The sequence below is a fragment of the Urocitellus parryii genome, chromosome X (genome assembly GCF_045843805.1).
Source record: "Urocitellus parryii isolate mUroPar1 chromosome X, mUroPar1.hap1, whole genome shotgun sequence".
Lineage (NCBI taxonomy): Eukaryota > Metazoa > Chordata > Mammalia > Rodentia > Sciuridae > Urocitellus > Urocitellus parryii.
In genome coordinates this window covers 93,147,908-93,171,081 of record NC_135547.1, presented here as the reverse complement: position 1 = coordinate 93,171,081, position 23,174 = coordinate 93,147,908, and the positions used below count along the sequence as shown (strand labels likewise).

Genomic DNA, 23,174 nt, shown 5'->3' with positions numbered 1-23,174 from the left:
GTTACTTTGTAAAGAGGATGTTAAACAGCTTCTAATTCCAAGCGATGTTGCCAGAAATATGATTAGGTACAGGAAGAACTTAGATAAATCCACATACGGTGGCTTTGAGGAAATCCGGCAGTTCTGTGAAACAGAACTAATTTCTTAAGCTGATCTGTAAGATGACCCACAACTGCTTTATCACACAGAAATCACGAGAGCTTTTCCTGTGGGCTCCCAATAGCACTGGGCTGAGCACGGGTCACTGGGGGAGAAGGCGGGGCTTCCTTCCCGCCTGCACTTGGAGCCTGGGATTTCCATTCTTGTGCTGTCCACAGCAAAAGCAGGGATTTGTTCTTTCACAGGCCCCTCCTCACAACCTGCTTTCCCACCAGAACTGTTCACGCCCCATGTCTTTGGCTCTAGCCACTTCTAGGGCCTTTCTTCCTCTCACTTTCTCACACCCATACTGACTTGCTGGCCAATCCCTTATTCATCCTTCAAGACTGACCACAGAAGCTTGGCTTCTCTAGAAAATGTTTCCAAAGCAACAAACTGTTCTAAGAGACACTGGAGTGAATATCACAGGCCCTCTCAACAGACTACGTCTTGATTGTGCCTTTTGCCTTGCTATATAACTCTAAGCAAGTTACCTAACATTCAGTGGCCTCGTTTGTAAAATGAAGATCTTAATAATTACCTACCACGATGTGTGGGGGGGTGTAGGTGTAGCTCAGCGGTACAGCATTTACCTAGCATGTGTGAGGGCTTAGGTTTGATTCTCAGAAGCACACACATGCACACACTCACAATAAAAATTGTCTACCTTGCAGGGTCATTATGGGAATGTGATATTGTGATATAACAAGAAATATGCATTTGGTCTTCACCTCAGCCCCTGGCACAAAATTTCTAAAACCCTTGGAATTTCCTGAATTACTAGGGTGAGAAGAGCATCCTTTTTAATTCTCCCTTTCAACCACACCCAGGTTTATGCTAATGAGATGACTCTTGGCAGCTGGGGCTGGTTGCCAGAGGAACCAACCTTGTGCTAAGAGAGCTGGAACTTTCAGCTCCACTCCCACCTCCAAGGAGGAAAGAGGGATTGAAGATTTAGTCATTCATGAATAGTTCATGATTTAACTAACCACACCTGTGTAGTGGAACCTCCATAAAACCCCTCAATGAAAAGATCTGGAGATGTTCTGAGTTGGTGAACACATGGAGGTGCTAAGAGGATGGGATGCCAGAAAAGAGCATGGACTCTCCATGTACCCCCATCCCCAGAGATGTCTTATGCATCTCTTCCATTTGATCATTCCTGAGCTGTATCATCCATAATAAACAGTAATGGCAAATAAAGTGCTTTTCTGAGTTCCATGAGTCATTCCAGCAAATTACTGAAACTGAGGAAGAGGTCACAGGAACTCCTGTTTTATTGCCAGAAAGAAATTCAGGTAAAAACCTGGAATTTATGATTGATATCTGAAGTGGAGGCAATCTTGTAGGACTGAGCCCTTGACCTATGGGATCTGATCCTACCTTCAAGCCATTAGTGGTAAGGATCAAGTTAAACTAGAGGACCCCAACTTGTTGTCCACTGAGAACTGAAGAATTGGTTTTTGTGAGGAAAAACTGCACATACTGGTGTTATAAGTGCTGTGAGTACAGAGAAAAAACAATTTTTTTTTCTTTTAGAGGTCCAAATTATTTTTACATTTAAAGAACTTAGGACAGTGTCTGACATGTGGTATGTACTCAACAAATATTAACTCATTATTAGTCATGTGACTTTTTTCAATGCTGGTTAAATATTTGTAAACTATTTAGCACAGTTAGAGTTTATATTATTAATTTAGTTCATTTCTAAAGACTGTATATGTCATTTCTAACATACATTTGTTGGGGGGAAAACCCTACTCATAATGTCATTAGGCTATCTTGTGTGGCTTTTTACACAAGGGACTCTTAATATTTTACTGATATTATTAATCCTCCTCAAAAATAATGCTGACCCTGCTTATTAGCATGAGTATATAACACTGAGGGTATATTTTTATTCATTCATTAAGTGCCGACTATATGCCAGACATCAGCTGAGTGCTGGAAACAGAAAAAGAAAAAAGACTTAGCACTTGCTCCTTTCCAGAGAGAGATGGAACAAATACATATATACTCTCTTTTTCTCCTCTCTTACACACACACACACACACACACACAGAGTGACAAACGTCATGAAGAAAAAGAAAGCTGATTAAAAGAACCAAAAAAAAAAACCTGAGGAATGGCAAAGAGTATTATTTTTAAATTAATTTCTCTAGAGCTAGTGAATACTGATGTCTTCATAGAGTCATATTTTATTCAATTCTTATATGTTAAAATTTTTAAAGTTACAATAACAATAATAGTTTACTTTTCCAGGAATGGAGTATGTGGTAGGCAAGAACAATGGCCACCCAACAAATTCTATATCCTAATCTCTGGAGCCTGTAATGTTACATACATGGCAAAAGGGGCTTTGTATATGGATATAGGGTTATTCAGGTAGACTCAGTACAATATCATAGGCCCTTAAAAAAAAGCACTGTTTCTAGATTTTAAGAAAGAAGGGGCCATACCCCAAGAAATGCTATCCAGGAGCTAAGCATGGTCCCTAGGAAACTGAGAGAAAGGATACTGAATCTTAGTGCTACAACTCCAGGGAACTGACTTCTATCAACAATCTGAATGAGTCTGCAAGTGGCTTCTCCTCTAGTGCCCACATCTGCCCAAGCTTTGATTTTTAGCTTTGAAGGAGAGAAACCATCTGAGCCCAACAGACTTCTGATCTACTGAACTATTAGACAATACAATTGTGTTGCTTTAAGCTACAAACTCTGTGGTGACTTGTCATAGTAGTCTCACAAAACTAACAGAGAGCAGAAAAGCAAATAAACGATGCAACTTGATTTGGGCTTTTTTTTTTTTATGAGACCAATGAACCAAAATATCTCAGCCCTACTTAAAACTATTCCCAGAGTCGCACCAGGTTTCTGAAATTGCAAATTATATACAAATCCCCCGGGGATACTGTGAAAGCACAGATGCTGCTTCAGTAGGGCTAGATGAGGCCTGAGAAACAACATTTCTAGCAAATTCTCTCCCTAACTTCCAAGTTGTTGGACCATGCCACTGGGCCACAGGGACATTAGAAGTAGTAGTGACAGGTCCGTGCTCCCTGGAGGGAAAAGCAGATAAGGCTTTCCACCTTCTGCCTCTCTTCATCTTCCTCTTCCATAACATTGTCACCAAACCCTTCAGGACAGAGATTCATCTGTCTTTTTGCAGATGTATTGCCAGAGTCTGAAAGAAGGTCTGATATATAACAAGTGCTCAATAAATATTTGTCAAGTGAATGAATAAATTTGTATTAATTCTGAGTTTCTAGAGAACAACAACAAAAAATAGCAGAAAGGAAAATCGAGGGGCCAAAGGAAGCAATTGTTAGACAAATAGAAAAAAAAAACTAGTGGCTGGAGTTGTGGCTCAGTGGTAGAGAGCTTACCTAGCATGTGTGAAGCACTGGGTTCGATTTCCAGCACCACATAAAAAAATGAAATAAAGATATTGTGTCCATCTACAGCTAAAAATTAAAAAAAAAACTAGGGGAGTGGTCAGAGAGCAGTAATTTGAGGGAAGTCACTTCAGCAACTGTTTGAAGTTAAAGATTTAGGTGACTGGGTATCAGATTTCAGCCTGTAGGAAAACTAGAGGAGGAGCCAGAAACAAACTTGCTTACCAAGTCCTATGTCGATGCAAATATAAATAGCTAAGTTCTACAGTTCTCACAACATACTCACATACACATGCATACACACTCAGAAACTAGGGTTTCCTTTCCTCCACATTCCATAATATCCGGCTTGTGTGCTGGTCCTGCTGACATGATAAACCCATTCCCTTTGCCGCTCCAAAGGGGCCTCCATCAATGAGTGCTCTTCTGAAAACATAGGGAAGGAAGTGAATGATGTGTTTGTATGTCCGGCCAACAGAAATTTCAGCTGTGTCTGATCTGGCATGAAAAGTCCCCCCCCTTTAAGGGGTGAGAGGCCATCCTGGCCCAGGCAGCTTGCTTCCAGCTGGGCTTGTTTTTGTTTTGGTTGCAAAGTCACCAAGACCTCTGGACAAACAAAGCAACTGCATTTTGGTCTTGTTTTGTTCTAATGAGTCAAACTTGCCAGGGACACAATGCTGAAGTCTGCCTAAAATATTCTTATGCTTCCCTCACATAGAGCCAGAAGTTCCAGCCAATGGCTCCTTTCCTTCTCCCACATGAACTAATGGTCTGTAGCTCTGTAGCCATGACTCTGTTTATAACCTTGAGCTTCTAGAACCAATGAGGAAAATTGTCCTTATTCTAAGAAATGCTTTCCTATCAAATATCACTCTCCATTTCTTTGTTGTTTTTAGGATGCTCATTTAGAGAAAACTGCCTTTTCTTTTCTAGTGAGGGACAAACATCTGGACTTTCCCTACCTCTGATCTCAGTTTCATGACAACACTGAGCACAGGACCTGGATCTATTTCAGGGGAAACTGCAAGCACCCAGGGTTTCACCCAAACATGACAAGCCCATTTATTTCTGTTTCCCTGTTTCTAATGATCACTGAGCACTCCCAGTCCTGTTAGTGCCTCACTGGAAAGAGAGGGTCAGGCCAAAAGGATTTGAAGAAATAAGGCCCTTTCTGCACAAGGGCATGAGTCATTTAGCAGAGGGTTTCCTGGGGAACCAAGCCTAAAGTTCGCCTGTTTTTCCCAGTCTGACAGCAATCTTGACAGTGTTCAAAAGGTCAGCAGGACTGACTTTGCAGGCCCTTCTTCCTGACTGTGTGAGATATTTGGAAGGAGGAGGTTGGGGGAAGCTGTGACACAGCTCCAGTGTGACAAATGGGGTGCCATCAGAAGTGTAGCAGAAGTCACTGCCAGTCCATTCACAGGGCCAAATGTGCAGTGCTCACAGCCAAAGGGTCTTCTAGGAGTTGAGAGGAACATTGAGTTAACCTGTTCAGGCCCATCCAGGGAGGCTCACCCTGCCTGTGAGGGTCGCTATTTTAGCTGTCAGTGCATGGACCAAATGCCAGAACCCTTAGCACTTAGGATCTGCTGTTTCTCAAATATTTCCATGGAAAAGCAACAGTAAATTTTTTACTAAGTCTCATTTCAAGCCCAGTGTTTCTAGCATGGAGGTCTTATGAGAGATGTACAGCAAGTTTTGCTACATAAAACCAACCAAATCATTTCATTAATTTCCTTTTACAGGTGCTTGAGTACAAAGATAGGAACAACAGGAAACAGTAGAACAGCTGAGGATGTTTTGACTGGTCTGCAACTGTCAAGATGAAATCTCTGAAAAATCTTCATTATCTAGCTAACTCCCAGCCTGTTTCACCTACAAAACAAACCACTTTTTAATTCTAACTTAAAACCACTTTTTAAGTGCTCACTCTTCAGCCTCCAATGGGGGAAAACAGTAGCCATGTCAAAAGGTCAATGTCAAGATGACAATGAGGGAGTCCAGGTACAATGTCTAGTATGTAGCAAATACTCACTGAATTTTAGCTACTTTAAATTATGTCTTCCCTGTAAAGAAGCATTTCATGTTACTTACCCCTTGTAAGACTTGAAAGCTGTCATTGTTGGGTGGTGGATCTTGATCTGGGTCAACACCAACTCTAAAAGTCACCAGGGAGGAAGACAAGGACAAAAACAGAAAATATTAGCTTGGCTGATGGCAGCTATGTTGGCTGAAAAGTAGCCACAAGGTTGACCATCTTCCCAAAACAGAAGGAGTTGTTAGCTACAAGAAGAGGAAGGCTGTCATGCAAAGTCAAGCCACAGACCACATCATGTCCTAGAGGGTTGGAGGGCAATCAATCCTCTGTGCTTATATGGCATTAGCAAGCCCCCTGGAAAATGGCACATGCTGCTAACTATCCATCTGCCTTCCTGCAACAGGCAGTCCCCATTACCCAAATGTGGGTCCCTTCCTCTTGACTGCCTCCACACTTCCGCTCTGACCAGCTTTGATGTCCTTAACATTCTGTTACAAATTTTTTTCAGATATACTTGGAAGTGTTAAAGGAACTTAGAGTATCTATATAGCCACCATCATGAGATTCTACCAGTAACATTTTACTACAGTTTCTTTTCTTTTTTTTTTTTTGTTGTTGTTGTGGTATTGAGGATTGAACCCAGGGCTTTGTCATGCGAGGTAAGCACTCTACTGACTGAGCTATATCCCTAGCCCCCTATAGTTTATTTACTATTTTTTGATGTGTTCAAATTAAGCAGCAGATATCAGTACATTTCCCCTGACTACATCAGCATGCATACTGACTGAATCTTTCCTTGACCAAATTTGAGTCAGGCTCTTCTGAATCCTTTTCCTGAATTCTCCCTGACTTTTGAGCTTTTGTGTATGTCTTTGCATCACTTAATTTTAGCAAGAGTTTTCCTGAGTTGGTTTAGCCAGAATCCCCATCCTTGATATCTGATCCCCTGAAATATCTGATGGGGTTCTCCATCCTCTACCAAACCCTGGCTGATGACATCATCTTGGCCCGACTTCAGCAAGAATCCTATCAGGTCAGTTTAGCCAGAATCTCTCTTACCTTGATGTTTCCTCTTTGTAATGGTCTATCTTTTGAGCCCTAGCTTTTTCCTTCTACTGTCAAACTCCATCATAGTTCCTATACCAACTGTGATGGTCCTGAATAAAGTCTGCTTACCCTTTTAACAAGTATCAGAATAATGTTTTCTTTAACAGTATTATTACCTAGAATCTCGATTTGCTTTCCCAGTGATCCCAAACTTTCCTGCACCAAAGATGATCTTTAGAACTCACACAACTAAAAGCAACAACTGAAGATAGAAAGAAAAGGTATAGTGACAAAATCCACTTAGAACAAATTCCAGAAAAGCATGGAGGAACTGTTGTCTTGGCTTAAGTCACATACCAACTATTGCTGTATGCACCTTCCTCATTCTGAGGCACAGAACTGTGATACTGATGACGTGGATAATATGGAACAAGGAGGAGAAAACAGAGATAACAAAAAAACTCTCTATCTCCCTTCACTCCTTCCAGTGTCCAAAGAATGTACCGTGTATAAAAGGTAAACCAAGAGTGAAGTTTTTAGTAGATTAGGTCAGCTTTGTGCTAGAAGGGAGGTGTGAGTGGGTTTGGCAGGATTGTCTCTGCTGTCTGCTACCAGGGCATTGACTCTAATGAGCCGACAGGGGATGCACAAAGCCCCATGTGCAAGCATTTACTTTTCTTCCTCTTTCTCTTCTCCCTCCTCCCATGGCACCCAGAATCTTTTCTAAGGTAAGAGACTATATAGAAATGGGAGTGTATGTAAGAAGTCAACACAAAAGTGCCTCGCCTCTCAAAGCCAATCTCTATCTTATTCTGGGCTTGTGTAGCACTCACCTGAGGTGCATACCCCTGGGAAGGGTGATAGAAAAGAAAAGGGAACAGTTACCTCATCTTGTGCTGAAGGCAAAGTTTAAAACCATAAGGTGCATTCATACATTCAGTATTTACAAAAATCATACTCTGCCAGGTACTGTTCTAAGCAATTAATTAAAAGCCTATAGTGGGCTTCACACTAGATTTCTTTGCCATGGCCTGGGGTTTGATGAGATCTTTGTATTGAATTAGATGGACTTTGCTACATGATAGAGGCTACTTCCAGGCAGTGGTCCTTGCCACTGGACATTATCTGGGGAATGTATGAACAATAAATCTCATGGAGATCTTTTGACATGAAAGCCATCCAATCCAGGAGGCCAAGGGCTGCCCATGAAACTAACACACCAGAGTTCTAGTGCACACCGAGTGTCCAATGTATAAAAGTGGCCAAAAGAGAGGTCACACATTGAATTCTTAGCTGTGATCTTTAATCCTCACCAGTTTTTAGTCTCTTAATGTATATTTCAGAAAGAAAAGTCCTCTATATAATGGTTTTGTTACCAATGGACAAGGTCAACAGCTAGGAATCCAATATTAGCTTTAATTTTGTAGATTCTATAGCAGTGCAAAGCCATTTAATGCCAGACTAATTTACTTAAGATGAGCTCCCAGGTACATATTCAGAAGGGCCAAGCACTGGCCAAGCATCTCTCAGTCAGCCTACCAGAATTCCAGGTGACACACCTGCCCTTAGCCTAACCACAGATAGGCTGCTGAAGGGTGTAAAGGGCAGTGTGACCAAGAATATGGTACTTCGGATGCGTTACTATCAACCTCTACCTTTTGCACTGTGAATTTTGAAAGAGGTATATTAGCTTTTATGTGTCTTCCATGTCACTACCAGTTAAACAAATTGACTTTATCAATACAGATAAAATAGGAGGCCTACGGACAGGGCAAAAAGATGTCAGTGTGTCTTGTATTATAACAAAGAAAATAAAGTCAAATACAGAAAAAGCTACCAAGTAAAATTTAGCCTTCTCAATTTTTTCAACTCATCTCTTCTAGAATAAAATCTGTTTAACCAGAACTAAAATACATCTGTTTAACAAGAATTGCTTATATAAAGTTTAGGCTTGGACCATTTTCATTCAAGTCCTAGAAGCAGCCATTTATCCTGGGCCCACTTAGTCAGGACAGAATTCTAAATCAAAGCACAAAACACTGTAAAACTTGATGAACTCATGAAGTTAAGGTCTCCTTGATCTCATTCAAAACCTGTGAACTTCGCCATTTTGTTCTGGGGAAACCTAAGGATTGTTCTAGATCTACTCTGCCCAACAGAACTTTCAGCAGTGATGGAAGTGTCCTATCCCTATGCTAATATGGTAACCACCAGCCACATGTGACCACTGAGCACTTGGAATAGAACTAGTATAACTGAGGAACTGCATTTTACATATTAGTTCAATTAATTAAAATTTAAATAGTCATCTGTAACTAGTGGCTACTAAGTTGGACTTGTGCAGATTCCAGAATGAACTAATTCTAGCCATGTCTCTCCACTATCACATTTTTTAACTAAAAAAGCAACAACTGTCTGCTAACTTTTTGCTTGCTCACTAACACCCAAATTCCTATTATCAAGGATAACACCAGGCTCCTGTGATGACACAACCCCAAGTAGTATAAATATTAAGTAAAATTTTTCCTGAACTGATTACTTATTGGAGAGATTCCTTACTTTGTCAGTATATAAAATTTAAAATACTATAATATTCTTCTCTATTGGGATCATCATCTTACAAAGTGAAAGGATAATAGCCAGATGTAGTGGTGCATGCCCATAATCCCAGTGACTCAGGAGGCTGAGGCAGGAGGATCACAAGTTAAAGACCAGCCTCAAAATTTTTGCAAGGCCATGTCTCAAAATAAAAAAAAATATGGGCTGGGGATGTAGCTCAGTGGTATGCCCCGATTGAAGCCAGCACCCGTAAGTTCAATCGCCAGTATCAGTAATAGTAGTAATAGTAGCAGCAGCAGCAAAGTGAAAGGAATAACAGAATTAGAAAATCTCCATTTTTCCACCCCCAGTATAATCACTCTTTTAAATCAAGGATCATTAGTGAATGATTTTACCACTGAGTAAATGTTGTAGGGAGTTTGGCCTTGTATATGATGTTAAAAGATCATCCTACAAATTACTTTTTAATTAACAAGAAAAAAATGGTACCTTGATAGTAGAGAGACTGGGATCACTACCTTAACCAAGTGATCAACTGTGACATCACTTAAGAGGAAGACTGACAACATGTGCCACTTGATAGGACGCAACAAGCAACGTATAGTATAACCTTTACAGTATTTTAACAAGAATGATTATTCATCTCTAGTCATGTGAAAACATCAGAAAAATCCAGATTGTGGGATTATTACCATGAATGCTTTAAAAAAAATCAATATTATAAGAGACCAAAAATCGGGGGGTTTTATTCTAGATTAAAAGAAACTAAACAGACATGACAAAGTAAGCTGTGATTGGATCCTGGATGTGTGTGTCTGTGTGTGTGTAAAATTCAAGTTACTTTTTTTAGGTGTAAAAGAACGATTATGGTCATATAGTAGACTGGATTTCTAGGACATACTCTTTAAAGTACTTAGGGATGGAAAGTCATGATGTCTGCAATGTATTTTGAGGTATTTTGGAACAGGTGAGAGTAAGGGGGGGACACATAAATGACCTTTTGAAATGATAAAAATCTTAAGTGGTAAATCCAGGTTAGTATGTAGGTATTCGTTGTTTTATTCTTTTTTTTTAGATTTAAATTTTTTCACAATTAAAAAAAAGAATACTTAATTATATCCTTGGTGAAAATGTTTCAAAAACACGTCAGTCTATTTTCCTTTCTAATTCAATCTACTAATATGATTCATGAGCTCATATTATTTCAGGATCTAAAAACCACAAATTATAAGGATTCATGAGCACAGGGTGCTAAATAATAGGTAAATATAGGAAACAGACAAATAGAGATTCCAGTAATTATGTAATTTAAACATTTTCCAGTAAATTCTGGAATGTTTTGTTGAGATTCCCTTTCTCTTAAATGTAAAGGAAAAGGGAAAAAAGGCTAGTTAACTGAGATAGTTAATTAAACTCCAACCAATATAACCATCTTCAGTTCTGGTTGAATATACCCCCTGGAAATCTGTAGTTCCAAGGACCGTCTTACCCAATGTGCCTTTTCCTTATTTTTATCATTTTTCTGCCATGGAAGTTCCAACCTTCACTGCAGCCACTTGCTATCAACCACATATAACCTGAACTATAGCCTAAAAACTCTTGATAGCACAGAACCTGAAAGGATTGATCTCCTGGGCCCTCCCACAGACAGAGTAACCAGGGAAGGTACTTGGGGGTCTCCTGGAGGTCCCTACTTCTGGTATAAGTGCTTAATATGAAAATTCCAAGAAAGAAAACAAAGACCTGCTTCCCAGATTGCTACTGCTTTTAAATGCCCCAAAGAAAACGGAACATGGGCTATGAGACACAAATATCATCCTTCTGCAATTTCTTTCTCCATTCAATGCTGTTTACTTTAGGGTGATTTCATAATTACTCTTCTGGCAGGCTTGAGGGCCCCTTGGACCAATCCCCAAGGATGACACAGGACCCTGAGACTCCCTACATAAGGCCCCACCCTTGGGGCAAAGCCCAGAACCAAACTGGCCTCTGGGAACAGGAGGTAAAGCAATGGGCCAGGGTGTTTGGTGTGGTGCTAGGCAGCAAGAAAGACCAGATAGATGATTTTAATCTGTTTTAAAGCCTCAGAAGACTTGTCAGGGTCCCCTAACTTTCTGAAATTCCTAGTTTCAGGTGACTTCATAATATATATTTTCTCTCCTGACCTGATGCAAGGCTTTTTTGACCTAGGACATTATATAAATATGGAACTTTTTGTTCTGCTTTATTATATAATATTTTAGCATTCCCCTGATACATGTAGGCTGAGCTCACTGGAGCACACATAACAGTCTTTTCTTCCAGAATAAACTGAATTATACTTACTTGCATTAAGAATTAGACAAATGTGGAAATCCTACACCAAAGAGAAAATAAAGCAATCAAACTGATGTGCTCATTCTGGAATGAATAAATACCAAAAATTAATAACTTCCTTCTGGTATAATAATTTGTTCATTCTGGTTAACAGAAAAATGTCTTGAAATCTCAGAAGCTTTAGAAGTATTCTACTTTAATTTTTTAATTTAAATTTTGGAGGTGGTGCCAGTACCCTATGCATGTGCTCCCCCACTGAGTTGTACCACACCTTCATATAAAACCTTGAACATCAGGTCATAATCTGAATTCCCTCGTGTCCCAGGTGTAATAACTTATACTTCCTTCTTAAAGATGGAATGTTTCAGCCAGGTGTGGTTGTGCACACCAGTAATCCCAGTGACTCAGGAGGCTGAGGCAGGAGGATCCCAAGTTCAAGACCAGATTCAGCAATGTAGTGAGACGGTGTCTCAAAATAAATATAGGATGTGCCAAAGGAAAGAGTTTCATCTGTAACTTATATGGTACCTAAAGTGAGGTATCCAAAAATGAACTTGTGTGTGTGTGTGTCTTTAATAATAGAACCCAGTGAGCTTAACAATTACAGTTAACTTCATGCATGTCATTACAGTGTATATCTCAGACATGATATCCCAAGAATCATGGTACTGCTGCTTTTACCACTGCCTCCAGGAAGTAAAATATTTTTACAATGCCAAGAACAGAGTTCAAGCATATTTTGCATTTTATCTATCTACCAGTACTGAGAATCAGATCAGGAAAAAAGCATACCAGTTAGAGCTAAAGAAAGGAAAGAAGAAACATTAAAGTTTGTATTCTGTTTGTTCCTACATCACCACCCTTAAGCATAATTATATCATAAACTTGAATGGATACTGAGAAACAAATTGCATTTAGAGGGATATTTATAATTTTGTTTAAAAAATATTCTTCATACCTTCTGAATCACCATGAGAAGGTATAAGCACACAAATAATACTCTAAAAAACACAAGAACGTGTGTATTTAGTTAGGATGAAAGAAGTCACGCTTCACTCACGATTGAAATAGGAAATTCTAGTACCCTATATGAGTCACAAACCTTATTTAGTAGATCATAAGCAGGATGTTACAGAAAAAGTGTGTCACTGAAAATGAGCTGTTCTTAACACTAAATTCAGTTGCACCAAAAGGAGACACCTGCCAACTCAGGCTTTCATGTCGACAATACACTGTCCAAAATGTGGGGAAAGGGGAAAGAATCCCAGCAACACTGAGACACATCAATCAATCCAGAGAAAGGGTGGAAAGAATGATTAGAATTAATTTAACCTCCAGCCCCTTGGCTAAAAGAAACAATCAGCATAAAGAGAAATATCTGAGGTTAGAAAGGAAAAAAGCCAGGCCCAGTTAATTGTTTTCTGAGGATGCCCTTGTGTCACCTGAAGTATTGCCATCGGTGTTCGTTCTGGTCCTCTTCGGAGGGCTCCTCCACACCAACTCTGGGCAGCAAAGAAGGGAATGTGAGTGTGATAGGGATAACAGGGGTGCCATGAGTCCTGGACATATGACCTGGACCATGTGCATGAAAGAATAGGCCATCTCACTTTCTATATAAATACATACCCTTCTTGTTTTTTGTTGCTAGGGATTGAACTCAGGGCTTCTTACATGCTAAGCATGCACTCTGCTACTAAGCTACATATCCCTCTTAAACTGTCCCCATTCTCTAAAACCCAGAGAGAGGCAGAGGAGCTGCTAAATTTAAATGTAAATCAACAATGTTAGAAGCCAGGTCAAATAAGAACCAACTAAGAATGAAGTTAAGTCTCTTGAAACATAATGTAATAATGCCAGAGGAATTAAGTACATCTTATACAAAATGAATTTATACAGTTTTCCAGGCATTCATCTATTTCATAAAGAAAGATATGCCCATACCAAAAATAGAAAACAGTTAATCATTACTAAACACATATTTGAAAGCATTTAAACATATTTTTACACATATTTGACAGAGCAAAAACCATTTTATTATTGGATAAGAATAACAATACTTAAAAAGACACAGATGACCCTTTATTCTAGATAAGCAAACCACAATGCCCACAGTTTCAACCTAAAGGTCAAGAACTCCACTTCTACAATTCCCTTTTCCTTGTGGCCTTTGACTTGACATGGTCCACTTTCACAGTGACTTCCTTAATGATTTCTGGGCTATTCAAAGTGCATTAAATTTGACTACCATATAAATTAGAGAGGGTTTGGCAAACTCAACACTGTTGACATTTGGGACTAGATAATTCTCTGTTGTGGGGGACCATCCTCCTGTGCACTGGAGTATCCTTAGCTTCTACCCACAATAGCAGCCCCCTGCAACCCACCCTATATTGTGGCAGCCATAAATGTTTCCAGATGTTCACAAATGTCTCCTGGGTGGCAAAATTGCCCTGAGTTAAAAACCACTGCACTAAATCATGTATTCTCAATGGGGGTGATGTTGTTCCTGTGGATATGAAAATTGGTTCTTGTGTAACAAAAAAATCTTAGATAGTATAATGGTTTGTGGCCATCCAAGGGCTATAATACAGAAACAGATATATAGCAGATCTGTGGCATTAACATTTTATTAGAGGAAATAATTGAGAAGAAAAAATTTTAAGGCTCTTTAGGGAGAAAAACAATGAAAAAATGGTTGAGAAACACTGTGCCCAGCAATGCCCACATATTCATGCTACTTACGTTTCCTGAAATATGCTAGTAACAACATAATACTTCTTAAGGTAGATCTTTCTATTATTACATGTTCAAAATGTGACTTGAACCACTCTATATTACTATAGCATTAAGAAATATAACAAATACCAGAAAAACAAGCCAGGATTTATTTAATGTAAGATTCATTGCTGTGTGAGTAATTGTAATAACAGTAACATCGGAAAACATAACAGCTAAAATATGCTAAGTACTTACCATGTGTCAAATGGCACATTTAATGAGATAATTTTTCTTTGTCTTTTTTTTTTTCAGTTCTGGGGATTGAACCCAGGGCCCTGCACACATTAGGCAAGCACTCTACCACTGTTATATCCCCATCCTCTAATGAAAGAATTCTTCATCACATCTACATAATTACTTTTATCATCATGCTATGATTGTCCCTATTTAAAATTTGTTGAGGAAACAAGGGTTAGAGATGAAATAAATTGCCCAAGGTCACAAAGATAAAAATGGTGGAGGCAAGACTCCAACATAGGCAGTTGGACCCCAGAACCTCAGCTCTTCCCCTTGAGTACAAGGTAGCATCTGTAAATTCTAAAAATATCCATTAACAAATGCTATTACATAAAAAGCTCAGAGCTCCTTCCTACCTTTATTCCTCACATTATCTTGCAAAGTTCTTTACCAAAAGTTCTTAGTCTAACAGGATTATGCCAGTGTTCTTACTTGTTCTTGGATGATTACATTACTGCCCTTAGGATACAAAGGTCCACTTTAACCCATCATCTCTCTATCACCTCCCCACCCCATCATCTCTATCACCCCATCCCACCCCAACATCTCTGTCACTTCACTTGTGTCACTTGAGGTTAGGAAATCTAAGAGGACAGCCACTATGCGATCACAATGTAATAAGGCTCATCTGCTAAAATAATCCCACAATTATTTGTCTAAATTGCCAAAATTGTGAATAACAACACCTACTCAAGAGACTAAGAAAAATATTATGTAGTTTATGGATTAACAGAAAAAAATTGGAGCATTCTGCCATTATGTTTTAAAATATTAATCATAAAACATCAGTTTTTAAAACATATAAGTTGGACTTATAGAAAGCAGTGACCTGGCTTTGGATTTGTAGTTGTATTCATTTATACAGAGACTTGAATTTAGCCATGGGTAAGAATCAAGGCCATATCCTAATTATTTCTGATGGAATTCCAAGACCTACTCTGAGCTTCCAACTTCTGAACAGTTACTTAACAGTTAATCAGGGCCTCTTTCAGCAGGCTGGAGAAATAAGGAACAACTAGGTACTAATCCTACTGAGTTCACAGGGGTCAAAACACCACACTGAACATTAGGGGGTTTCTGAATCAATTAAAAATAAGAACCTGGGTTACAAAAATGATTCATGGCCATCAAGTAACATCAGAAGCCAAAGAAACCAATGAGTCAGTCTCATTACCCTATTTTGAAGGGAATTTCTTTTGATGTAATCTCTGTAAATGCCAGTTTCTACATTTACACAAACACTATTTATACACATCTAGAAAATGCAATTAACCAATCGATACTGTATTTTTCAACGGTGGCACACTTTGCTTCATTATTCTATATGGGTAGAGTTGGACAAAAGGAAGGAAATAATAAAGACAAGAACAAATATCAATTAAATGGAAATTAGAAAAAGAATACAGAAAAATCAATGAAATAAATAGTTGGTTCTTTGAAAAGATCAATAAATCAATAAACCTCTAGCAAGACTGACAAAAAAGAGAGAAAGTATACATTAAAGGAATGAAATATCATAAAGTATCAGGAATAAATCAGAGGATATCAGTGTAAACCCCAAAGAGATCAAAAGGATAATAAGGGAATGATATTATGAATAAGACAAACATGACAAATCAGATAAAATGGACTAATTTCACAATCCACCAAAATGCAGTATGAAATATATAATCTGAATAGCCCTATAACTACACAATCTAAAAATTCCTGGGAAAGAAGCCTCCATGTCTAAATGATTTCACTAGAGATTTGATTTCTACCCAACATTCAAAAAAATAATAATAATACCAATTCTATAAGAGTATGGAACATGCCCCAACTTACTTTGTGAAATCATATTACCCTAACACCAAAACCAGATAAAGGAAGTACAAAAAAGGGAACTGCAGATCAATGTCCCTCATGAATATAGAAATAAAAATTCTTAACAAAATATTTGCTTATAGAATGTAGTACAATGTAAAGCAATGTACCACAAACAAGTGAGATTTATCTCAGAGAAGCAATACTGGTTCAATATTTGAGAATTATCAATGTAATTCACTATAGTAATAGATTAAATAAGAAAAATAATAGGATCATCTCAACTGATGCAGAAAAAGTAACAAAATTCAACACCTATTAATTGCAAAGACTCTCAGAAACCAAAAAGGAGATAGGAATTTCCTCATGAAAATCTACAAAAAAAACCATCTTATAATTAATGCAATACACTTAGTGGGGAAAGACTGAATGCTCCCTCTTAAGATCAGGAACAAGATAATAAATATAGTTAATAAATATGGTATAGAAAGTCAACTAGAGCAATAAGGCAAGAAAAGAAAAGACACGCTGGTTGGAAAGATGAAATAAAGTTGTCTTTATTTGCAAGTGACAAGATGGTCTACGTAGAATATCTCAAAGACTCTATGAAAAAAAAAAAAAGAAAAGTCTTCCTAGAACTAATAAAAGTCAGTTCAGCAAGGTGACAGGATACAAAAACCTAACAAAACATGTAAAGGCCTTGTACAGTGGAAAATACAAAATACTAATGACAGAAATTCAAGAAGGTCAAAGTAAATTTAGAAACATACTATGTTCATGGATTGAAAGACACAACATAATGAAGATATCAATCTCCCCAAACTGGCATATATAGGTTTAATGTAATTCCTAAGAAAAGTCCCAGAAAGATTTTTTTGATACAGACAAGCTCATTCTAAAATTAATGTGCAAAAGAACTAGAATAACTATAACAATTCTAAAAAAAGAAGAATAAGAAAGTGGGCAGAATTTCTCTACCTAATGTCAAGGCTTACTGTATTAACTATAGTTCTCAAAACAGCAAGGTATTATAGGAAGAACAGACCCACAAATCAATGGAGCAGAACATAAATGGCTCCAATGCACATAGACAATTGATTTCTGACAAAGAAGTAAAATAAAAGAGTAAAGATAGTCTTTCTAATAAATCATACTGGAACAACTGGGTAGTCATGGGTAAAGAAAATAATATTTCAACCTAACCTCACTTCTTTTACAAAAAAGTAACTTTGAGTCATTTTATTAAACCACACAATAAAAAAAAAAAAACTTTAAGGAAATAACACAGAAGAAAACCTTCAGGACTTAGGGCTTGGTCAAGAGTCCTCAGATATGACACCAAATGCATGATTTATAAAAGAAAAAAAAGATTATACATCATCAAAATTAAAACTTCTACTCTAAAACTCTATTAAAGGGATAACAAGACAAACTACAGTCTGGGAGAAAATATTTAGAAATCATATACCTGACAAAAGTCTATCATCTAGAATGAAGAATTATCAAAAATCAATAAAAAATAAATAATCCAATTAAAAAATGGACAAAAAACTTGAACATTGAACAGATATTTTACCAAAGAAGGTATGTTTATGGAAAATAAACACATGAAGAGATGTTCAACATCATTAGCCATGAGAGGAGAAATGCAAATTAAGATCACAATGACCTATCCCCACAAACTTATTAGAATAGATGTAATGAAAAATAGTGGCAATACCAAGTGTTGGCAAGGATGCTAAGAAACTGGATCTCTTGTATACTGCTGGTGGGGATATAAAATGGTACAGCCACCCTGGAAAACTGTTTGGCAATTTCTTAGAAATTTTTTTTTTGTTGTTGTTGGTACTAGGGATTGAACTAAGGGGCACTTGACCACTGAGCCACATCCCCAGCCCTATTTGTATTTTATTTAGAGACAGGGTCTCACTGAGTTGCTTAGCACCTTGCCATTGCTGAGGCTGGCTTTGAACTTGCAATCCTCCTGTCTCAGCCTCCCAAGCTGCTGGGTTATAGGTGTGCACCACCACGCCTGGCTCTTAGAAATTCAAACACACATTTACTGTCTGACCTAGCAGTCATACTCCTGTACATGTATCTTGGAGATAGGAAAACCATGCCAATGCAAAAACCTATACACAAATATTCACAGTAGTTTTATTTATGATAGCCATAAAACTAGAAAGTACACAAATTTCCTTTAAGGGGTGAATGGTTAAACAAATATGATATATCCATACCATGGACTTTTACTCAGCAATAAAAAGGAATAAACCATTCATACATGAGACAACCTCTGCAGGGCATTAGGCTGAGTAGGAAAAAAAAAGTCAATCTCAAAAGATTATATACTGTATGGTTCCATTTATATAATGTTCTCAAATGACAAAAGAACAAATTAGAGGTTGCCAGGTGTTATGGATGGTGGTGGATAAGGAGGTGGATATGAAATACAGGGTGAAACTAGGGACATCTTCATGCTGATGGAAAAGTTCTGTATCTTGAGTGCAGATGATGCTTATGTGAGCCTAGATGTGATAAACATTGAACAGATATTTTACCAAAGAAGGTATACAAAGATAGTCTTTAGAAAATCAAATATGAATTTTAAAAAGTAGGCATACAACCACACACACATTGAACCCATGCCAGCTCCTACTGAGATATTGTACCATAGGTATACAAGATGTAATGAACAGAAAAATAATGGGTGAAACACACATGGCATCTCTTGGCTCTATTTTTGCAATGTCCTGTGAATCTGTAAATATTTCAAAATATAATAAGGTTTTTAAAAATGATGCTGCATAAAAAATTTTATGCCCTCAAATCTTCTGGCTCACATATGAGAAAATTTTGATTGAGGTTTTCCTAAATTTGACAATTTCAAAATTTTACATGACATTACCAATAAAAAGTAATAAAGCTGAAAGAATGCTTTCTAAAATACAAATTACAAATAATAGCAAATATTGACCACCTATGCTTGAGAGAAAAGACTGATTTATATTTCTATTCTCTCTGTATAGATTATAAAATTATTATATGAAAAGGGGATCAAAAAGTAGGCAGATTTTAAAAAGTAGGAAAAAAGTATTACACATTATCTGTATTAGTATTATCTGAAATGCTTAGGACCAGAAATGTTTAGAGTTTTTGGATTTTCAAATTTTGCATAGACTTTACTAGTTGAGTATCCTTAACCTCAAATTATGAAATGTAAAATGCTCTAAAATCTGAATGTTTTTGAGAGTCACAGTGCTCAAAATGTTTTGGATTTTGGAGTATTTATGATTTTGGATTTTTCAGATTAGGGATGCTCAACTTGTACAGCTGTCAGCTAATAAATAAAACGTTCTATTATTTTTCTGGACACTGATATTTATATTTATTATTAACTTTTGAAAACTTTGAAACATACTATAATTTATTTCTCATCTATTCAGCAAAATTCACCTTTATATATTTTTAGCAAATATTTAACTTATACCTGATTTTGTATGAGCAATGTAAAGGAGCTCCCTAAATTGTATAAAAGCTCTAGGCCCCACAAAATCGGAATCTGTTGCTTTACCCAGGTATTCTAGAAGACTAAATAAGAGCACAGACTTCAGAGTTGCATAAGACCTTGACCTGTCATCATGTAACTATGATACCAAAGCCAGGCTACCTAACCTCTTTATGTATTGGTTTCCTCATTCAAAGAATATTCACAACACCAGAATAAAAGTGTATATTTACAAATACATAATTGCATTATTAAAGACGTTAACATAATACAGTCATTCCTCAGTATCCACAGGGGATTGGTTCCTGGACACTCTTGGATAACAAAATCTTCAGATGCTTAAGTCCCTCATAGGAAAGAACATCTTATTTGCATAAAACCTATGCACACCTTTCCAGATAGGTTAAATCACCTCTAGATTATTTATGATACCAAATATAATTCAAATGCTATGTAAATTATTGTCATACTATATATTTAGGAAATAATGAAAAGAAAAGAGTCTACACCTGTTCAGCACAGAAACAATATTTCCCAAAATTTCTCAATCCATAGTTCATTGAAACCTACAAAAATGAGGGCCAACTATATACAGAAAGCACTTAGAAAATAGCACCTAGTATACAGTAAGATGTCAGAAAATGATTCCTAGAGCAAATACTGTTTGTTGCTTGCTCAGTAGCAATTCCTGCTACCTCCTTCCTATCCATTTCTAGCCTAGTTCAACATCCTTCCCTTACCTACAGTTTATGTAGCTGAAGGAAAGCTGCTCATGTTCTCAGCTCTGGCTAGGATTGTTTTAATGACCCACTTTTTGAAAAGGGTCATGAAAAATACAAACAAATCTACTCTCTACTCTGTAGAAAATTATTTGGTCCTGCATATGTTTGGATGAGGGTGGAAACAGAAAAAGACTTAGAAAATCAAATATGATTTAATCAGGCTCTGAGCATCCAGGGCACTTACTGGGTGATCAGACAAACAGGAACAAGAAATAATCTCAGAGATGACCTAAGGTAAAGGTTCTAAACTGTGTGCAGAACCAATCCCCCTTTCTTACCCTCATCCTGCTACACAAAACAAAGATGGTACTATCTTTTTTATAATATTTATTTTTTAGTTATAGGTAGACACAATATCTTTATTTTATTTTTATGTGGTGCTGAGGATCAAACCCAGTGCCTCATGCATGGTAGGTGAGCGCTCTACCTCTGAGCCACAGCCCCAACCCAAAGATGGTACTATCTTATGTCTCAAGTTTAAAACCACAAGACTGTAAATTTTCTTCCTCAGGTTTATGTTCCCCAGAATGGATTATTTTATTTCATCCAACCCTTGAGATTCATGTCAGGAAGCTGAAATTCTAACCATTCCAAATTTCATAACATCAAAGTAGTTGTTAGCACAGCAACCCTTTTAACAGGATGTACAACACAGTGTTTAAGCGTGTGGACTCTGGTAAGACTGCCTGAGTTCAAATCCTATTTCATCCTCTTAAAGCTCTGTGACCTTGGGCAAGTTGTTGCTCTGCGACTCAGTTTCCTCAATAATATAGAAATAATAGTATATCTCCCTTACAGGAATGTTATGAGAATTATCTTAGTACATGCATGATATCTAAAACAATACCTGCAACACAAATGTAATAATGATTATAACTATCAATGATAAGCTCCCACCTTTATCTGCAAGTAGAGACACCCTAACCCAGCTGGTAGTGCTCAAGCCCAGGAATCCCTACCTGCCATTAATACAAAAGCCTCAGGTAGAAGAGGCTATTCTTTCAAGTTCTACTTTTTCTCCCTCACTCTAAGGATGGTTGGAAGATCTTTGTTCATTTTTTCTCCTCCAAGCTACTTTACATGTGGAGAAGGTAATGCAAATTAAAAGCCAGCAGAGAAAGGAAAAACATTGCCACCTGGTGGCTTTTCACAGAATGATTCCTCACATCTTAGTACACAATTATCTCTTGGTTCCCATCACCATCATGGCATTCCCTGTAGATCTGAAACTGCAACACTTGGAGCAGAAGGGCCCTGGAGGTAATGTGGCAGAGTGCCTTCATTTAACATTGAGAAAAACTGAGTTTCAAAGGTAAGAGGGGCTTGTCTTAAACCAGAGTCCAAGTTAAGCTGTGGGTCTCTGGAAATGTTCCAATGTTGGTATTGGAGTTTGCAAACACAGTTTGGAGTTCAAATGCTCTTAGAAAACCAAACTCGGGTCAGTGTTCCTCTTTACTGACACACAGCTGCAACAAATGAGAGTTACACAAGAAATGTCAACCTTTTGTGCCCTCAAGCAAGAAGAGACACAGCATACAATCTCATGCTAAAACAAAACTCTAATTCTATTTCTGGCTGATGAGCTTATCCTTCAGGTTTCATTGCAAAGGGACATGAAATACTGAAGACTGTCAGAGGCTACAGGTCTATTCTCTTTCCTGCAGTTTTAACACTCTAAATTTGTGCCCTGATATCACTGCTCTAGCAAAATCCGGGTGATTCTAATTCTCTGTGTTTGTACTGACAAATGTTTTAATGACGACATTTTTTGTTTCTGTTGGAAAGCCCCATTACTCCAAACTTAATTTAATCCCCCTCCAAAACAAAAGACTAAAAACCTTCATGAACTAAGCTGTGGCATACAACCTGCAAGGCACACTGAACATTCTCAAGAACAGTAGAAACTGACATATTGAGATATAAAACTGGCCTTGGTTCCAAACTGACCTTATATTAAGCCATGACAACATGGGGGTTGTGCCTCCACCAATGATCCAGACGGTGAAGAAGACAATAAGGAGGGTGGTTGTGAACATCATCTGGCGAGCATAGGATGCTGTGTCACGGATGGCCAAAGCAAAGGCCATGGCTCCCCTGAGGCCTGAAGGGACCAAAGAGGAAGATCTCTTAGTGATAAAGACAACTGGCAATGTCTTCTCAAAATCCAGTACTGCCACTTGTGGGTAATAAACTCCAGCCATTTGTGCTTCGGGGGCCAAGTTGTTTTACTTAGAAAGAAAAACCTGAAACGTATATGGCTGTCTCCTCTTTGAAGTTATGTTTTGCAAAATTGCCAAATACAATGAGAAAAATACTACATCAATTTGTACAGCACATTTTAGGATACTGACACACTAATTGTCTAAATAATTTTCCTGCTAGTAACCAAAAGTAAAAAGAAGTATAAATAAATGTTAATAACACACATTCTCTTAGTCTATGATCAAAACACTACCCAGTCAACATAAACTTAAAACACATGCTAGCTCTGAATATGTCAAATGTACATTAGTGGAAAACAGTGCAGCATTTCCTTAGCAAAGGGGGAAGCCATGCAGAGAAGTGAAAATATAG

At 37.7% G+C, this 23,174-nt stretch overlaps 1 protein-coding gene across 1 annotated transcript in view; it reads right to left on the bottom strand.

The window, feature by feature from the left end:
* The window catches only part of Slc9a7 (solute carrier family 9 member A7), a 138,957-nt gene that overhangs the window by 16,927 nt on the left and 98,856 nt on the right, over positions 1-23,174 (bottom strand). Inside the window, exons 12-14 of the mRNA XM_026413741.2 lie at positions 22,548-22,701; positions 12,935-12,994; positions 5,627-5,690 (exon numbers count right to left, since the gene is read on the bottom strand). Of these exons, the coding sequence (XP_026269526.1) occupies positions 5,627-5,690; positions 12,935-12,994; positions 22,548-22,701 (278 nt within the window). The remainder of the gene's footprint in view (positions 1-5,626; positions 5,691-12,934; positions 12,995-22,547; positions 22,702-23,174) is intronic.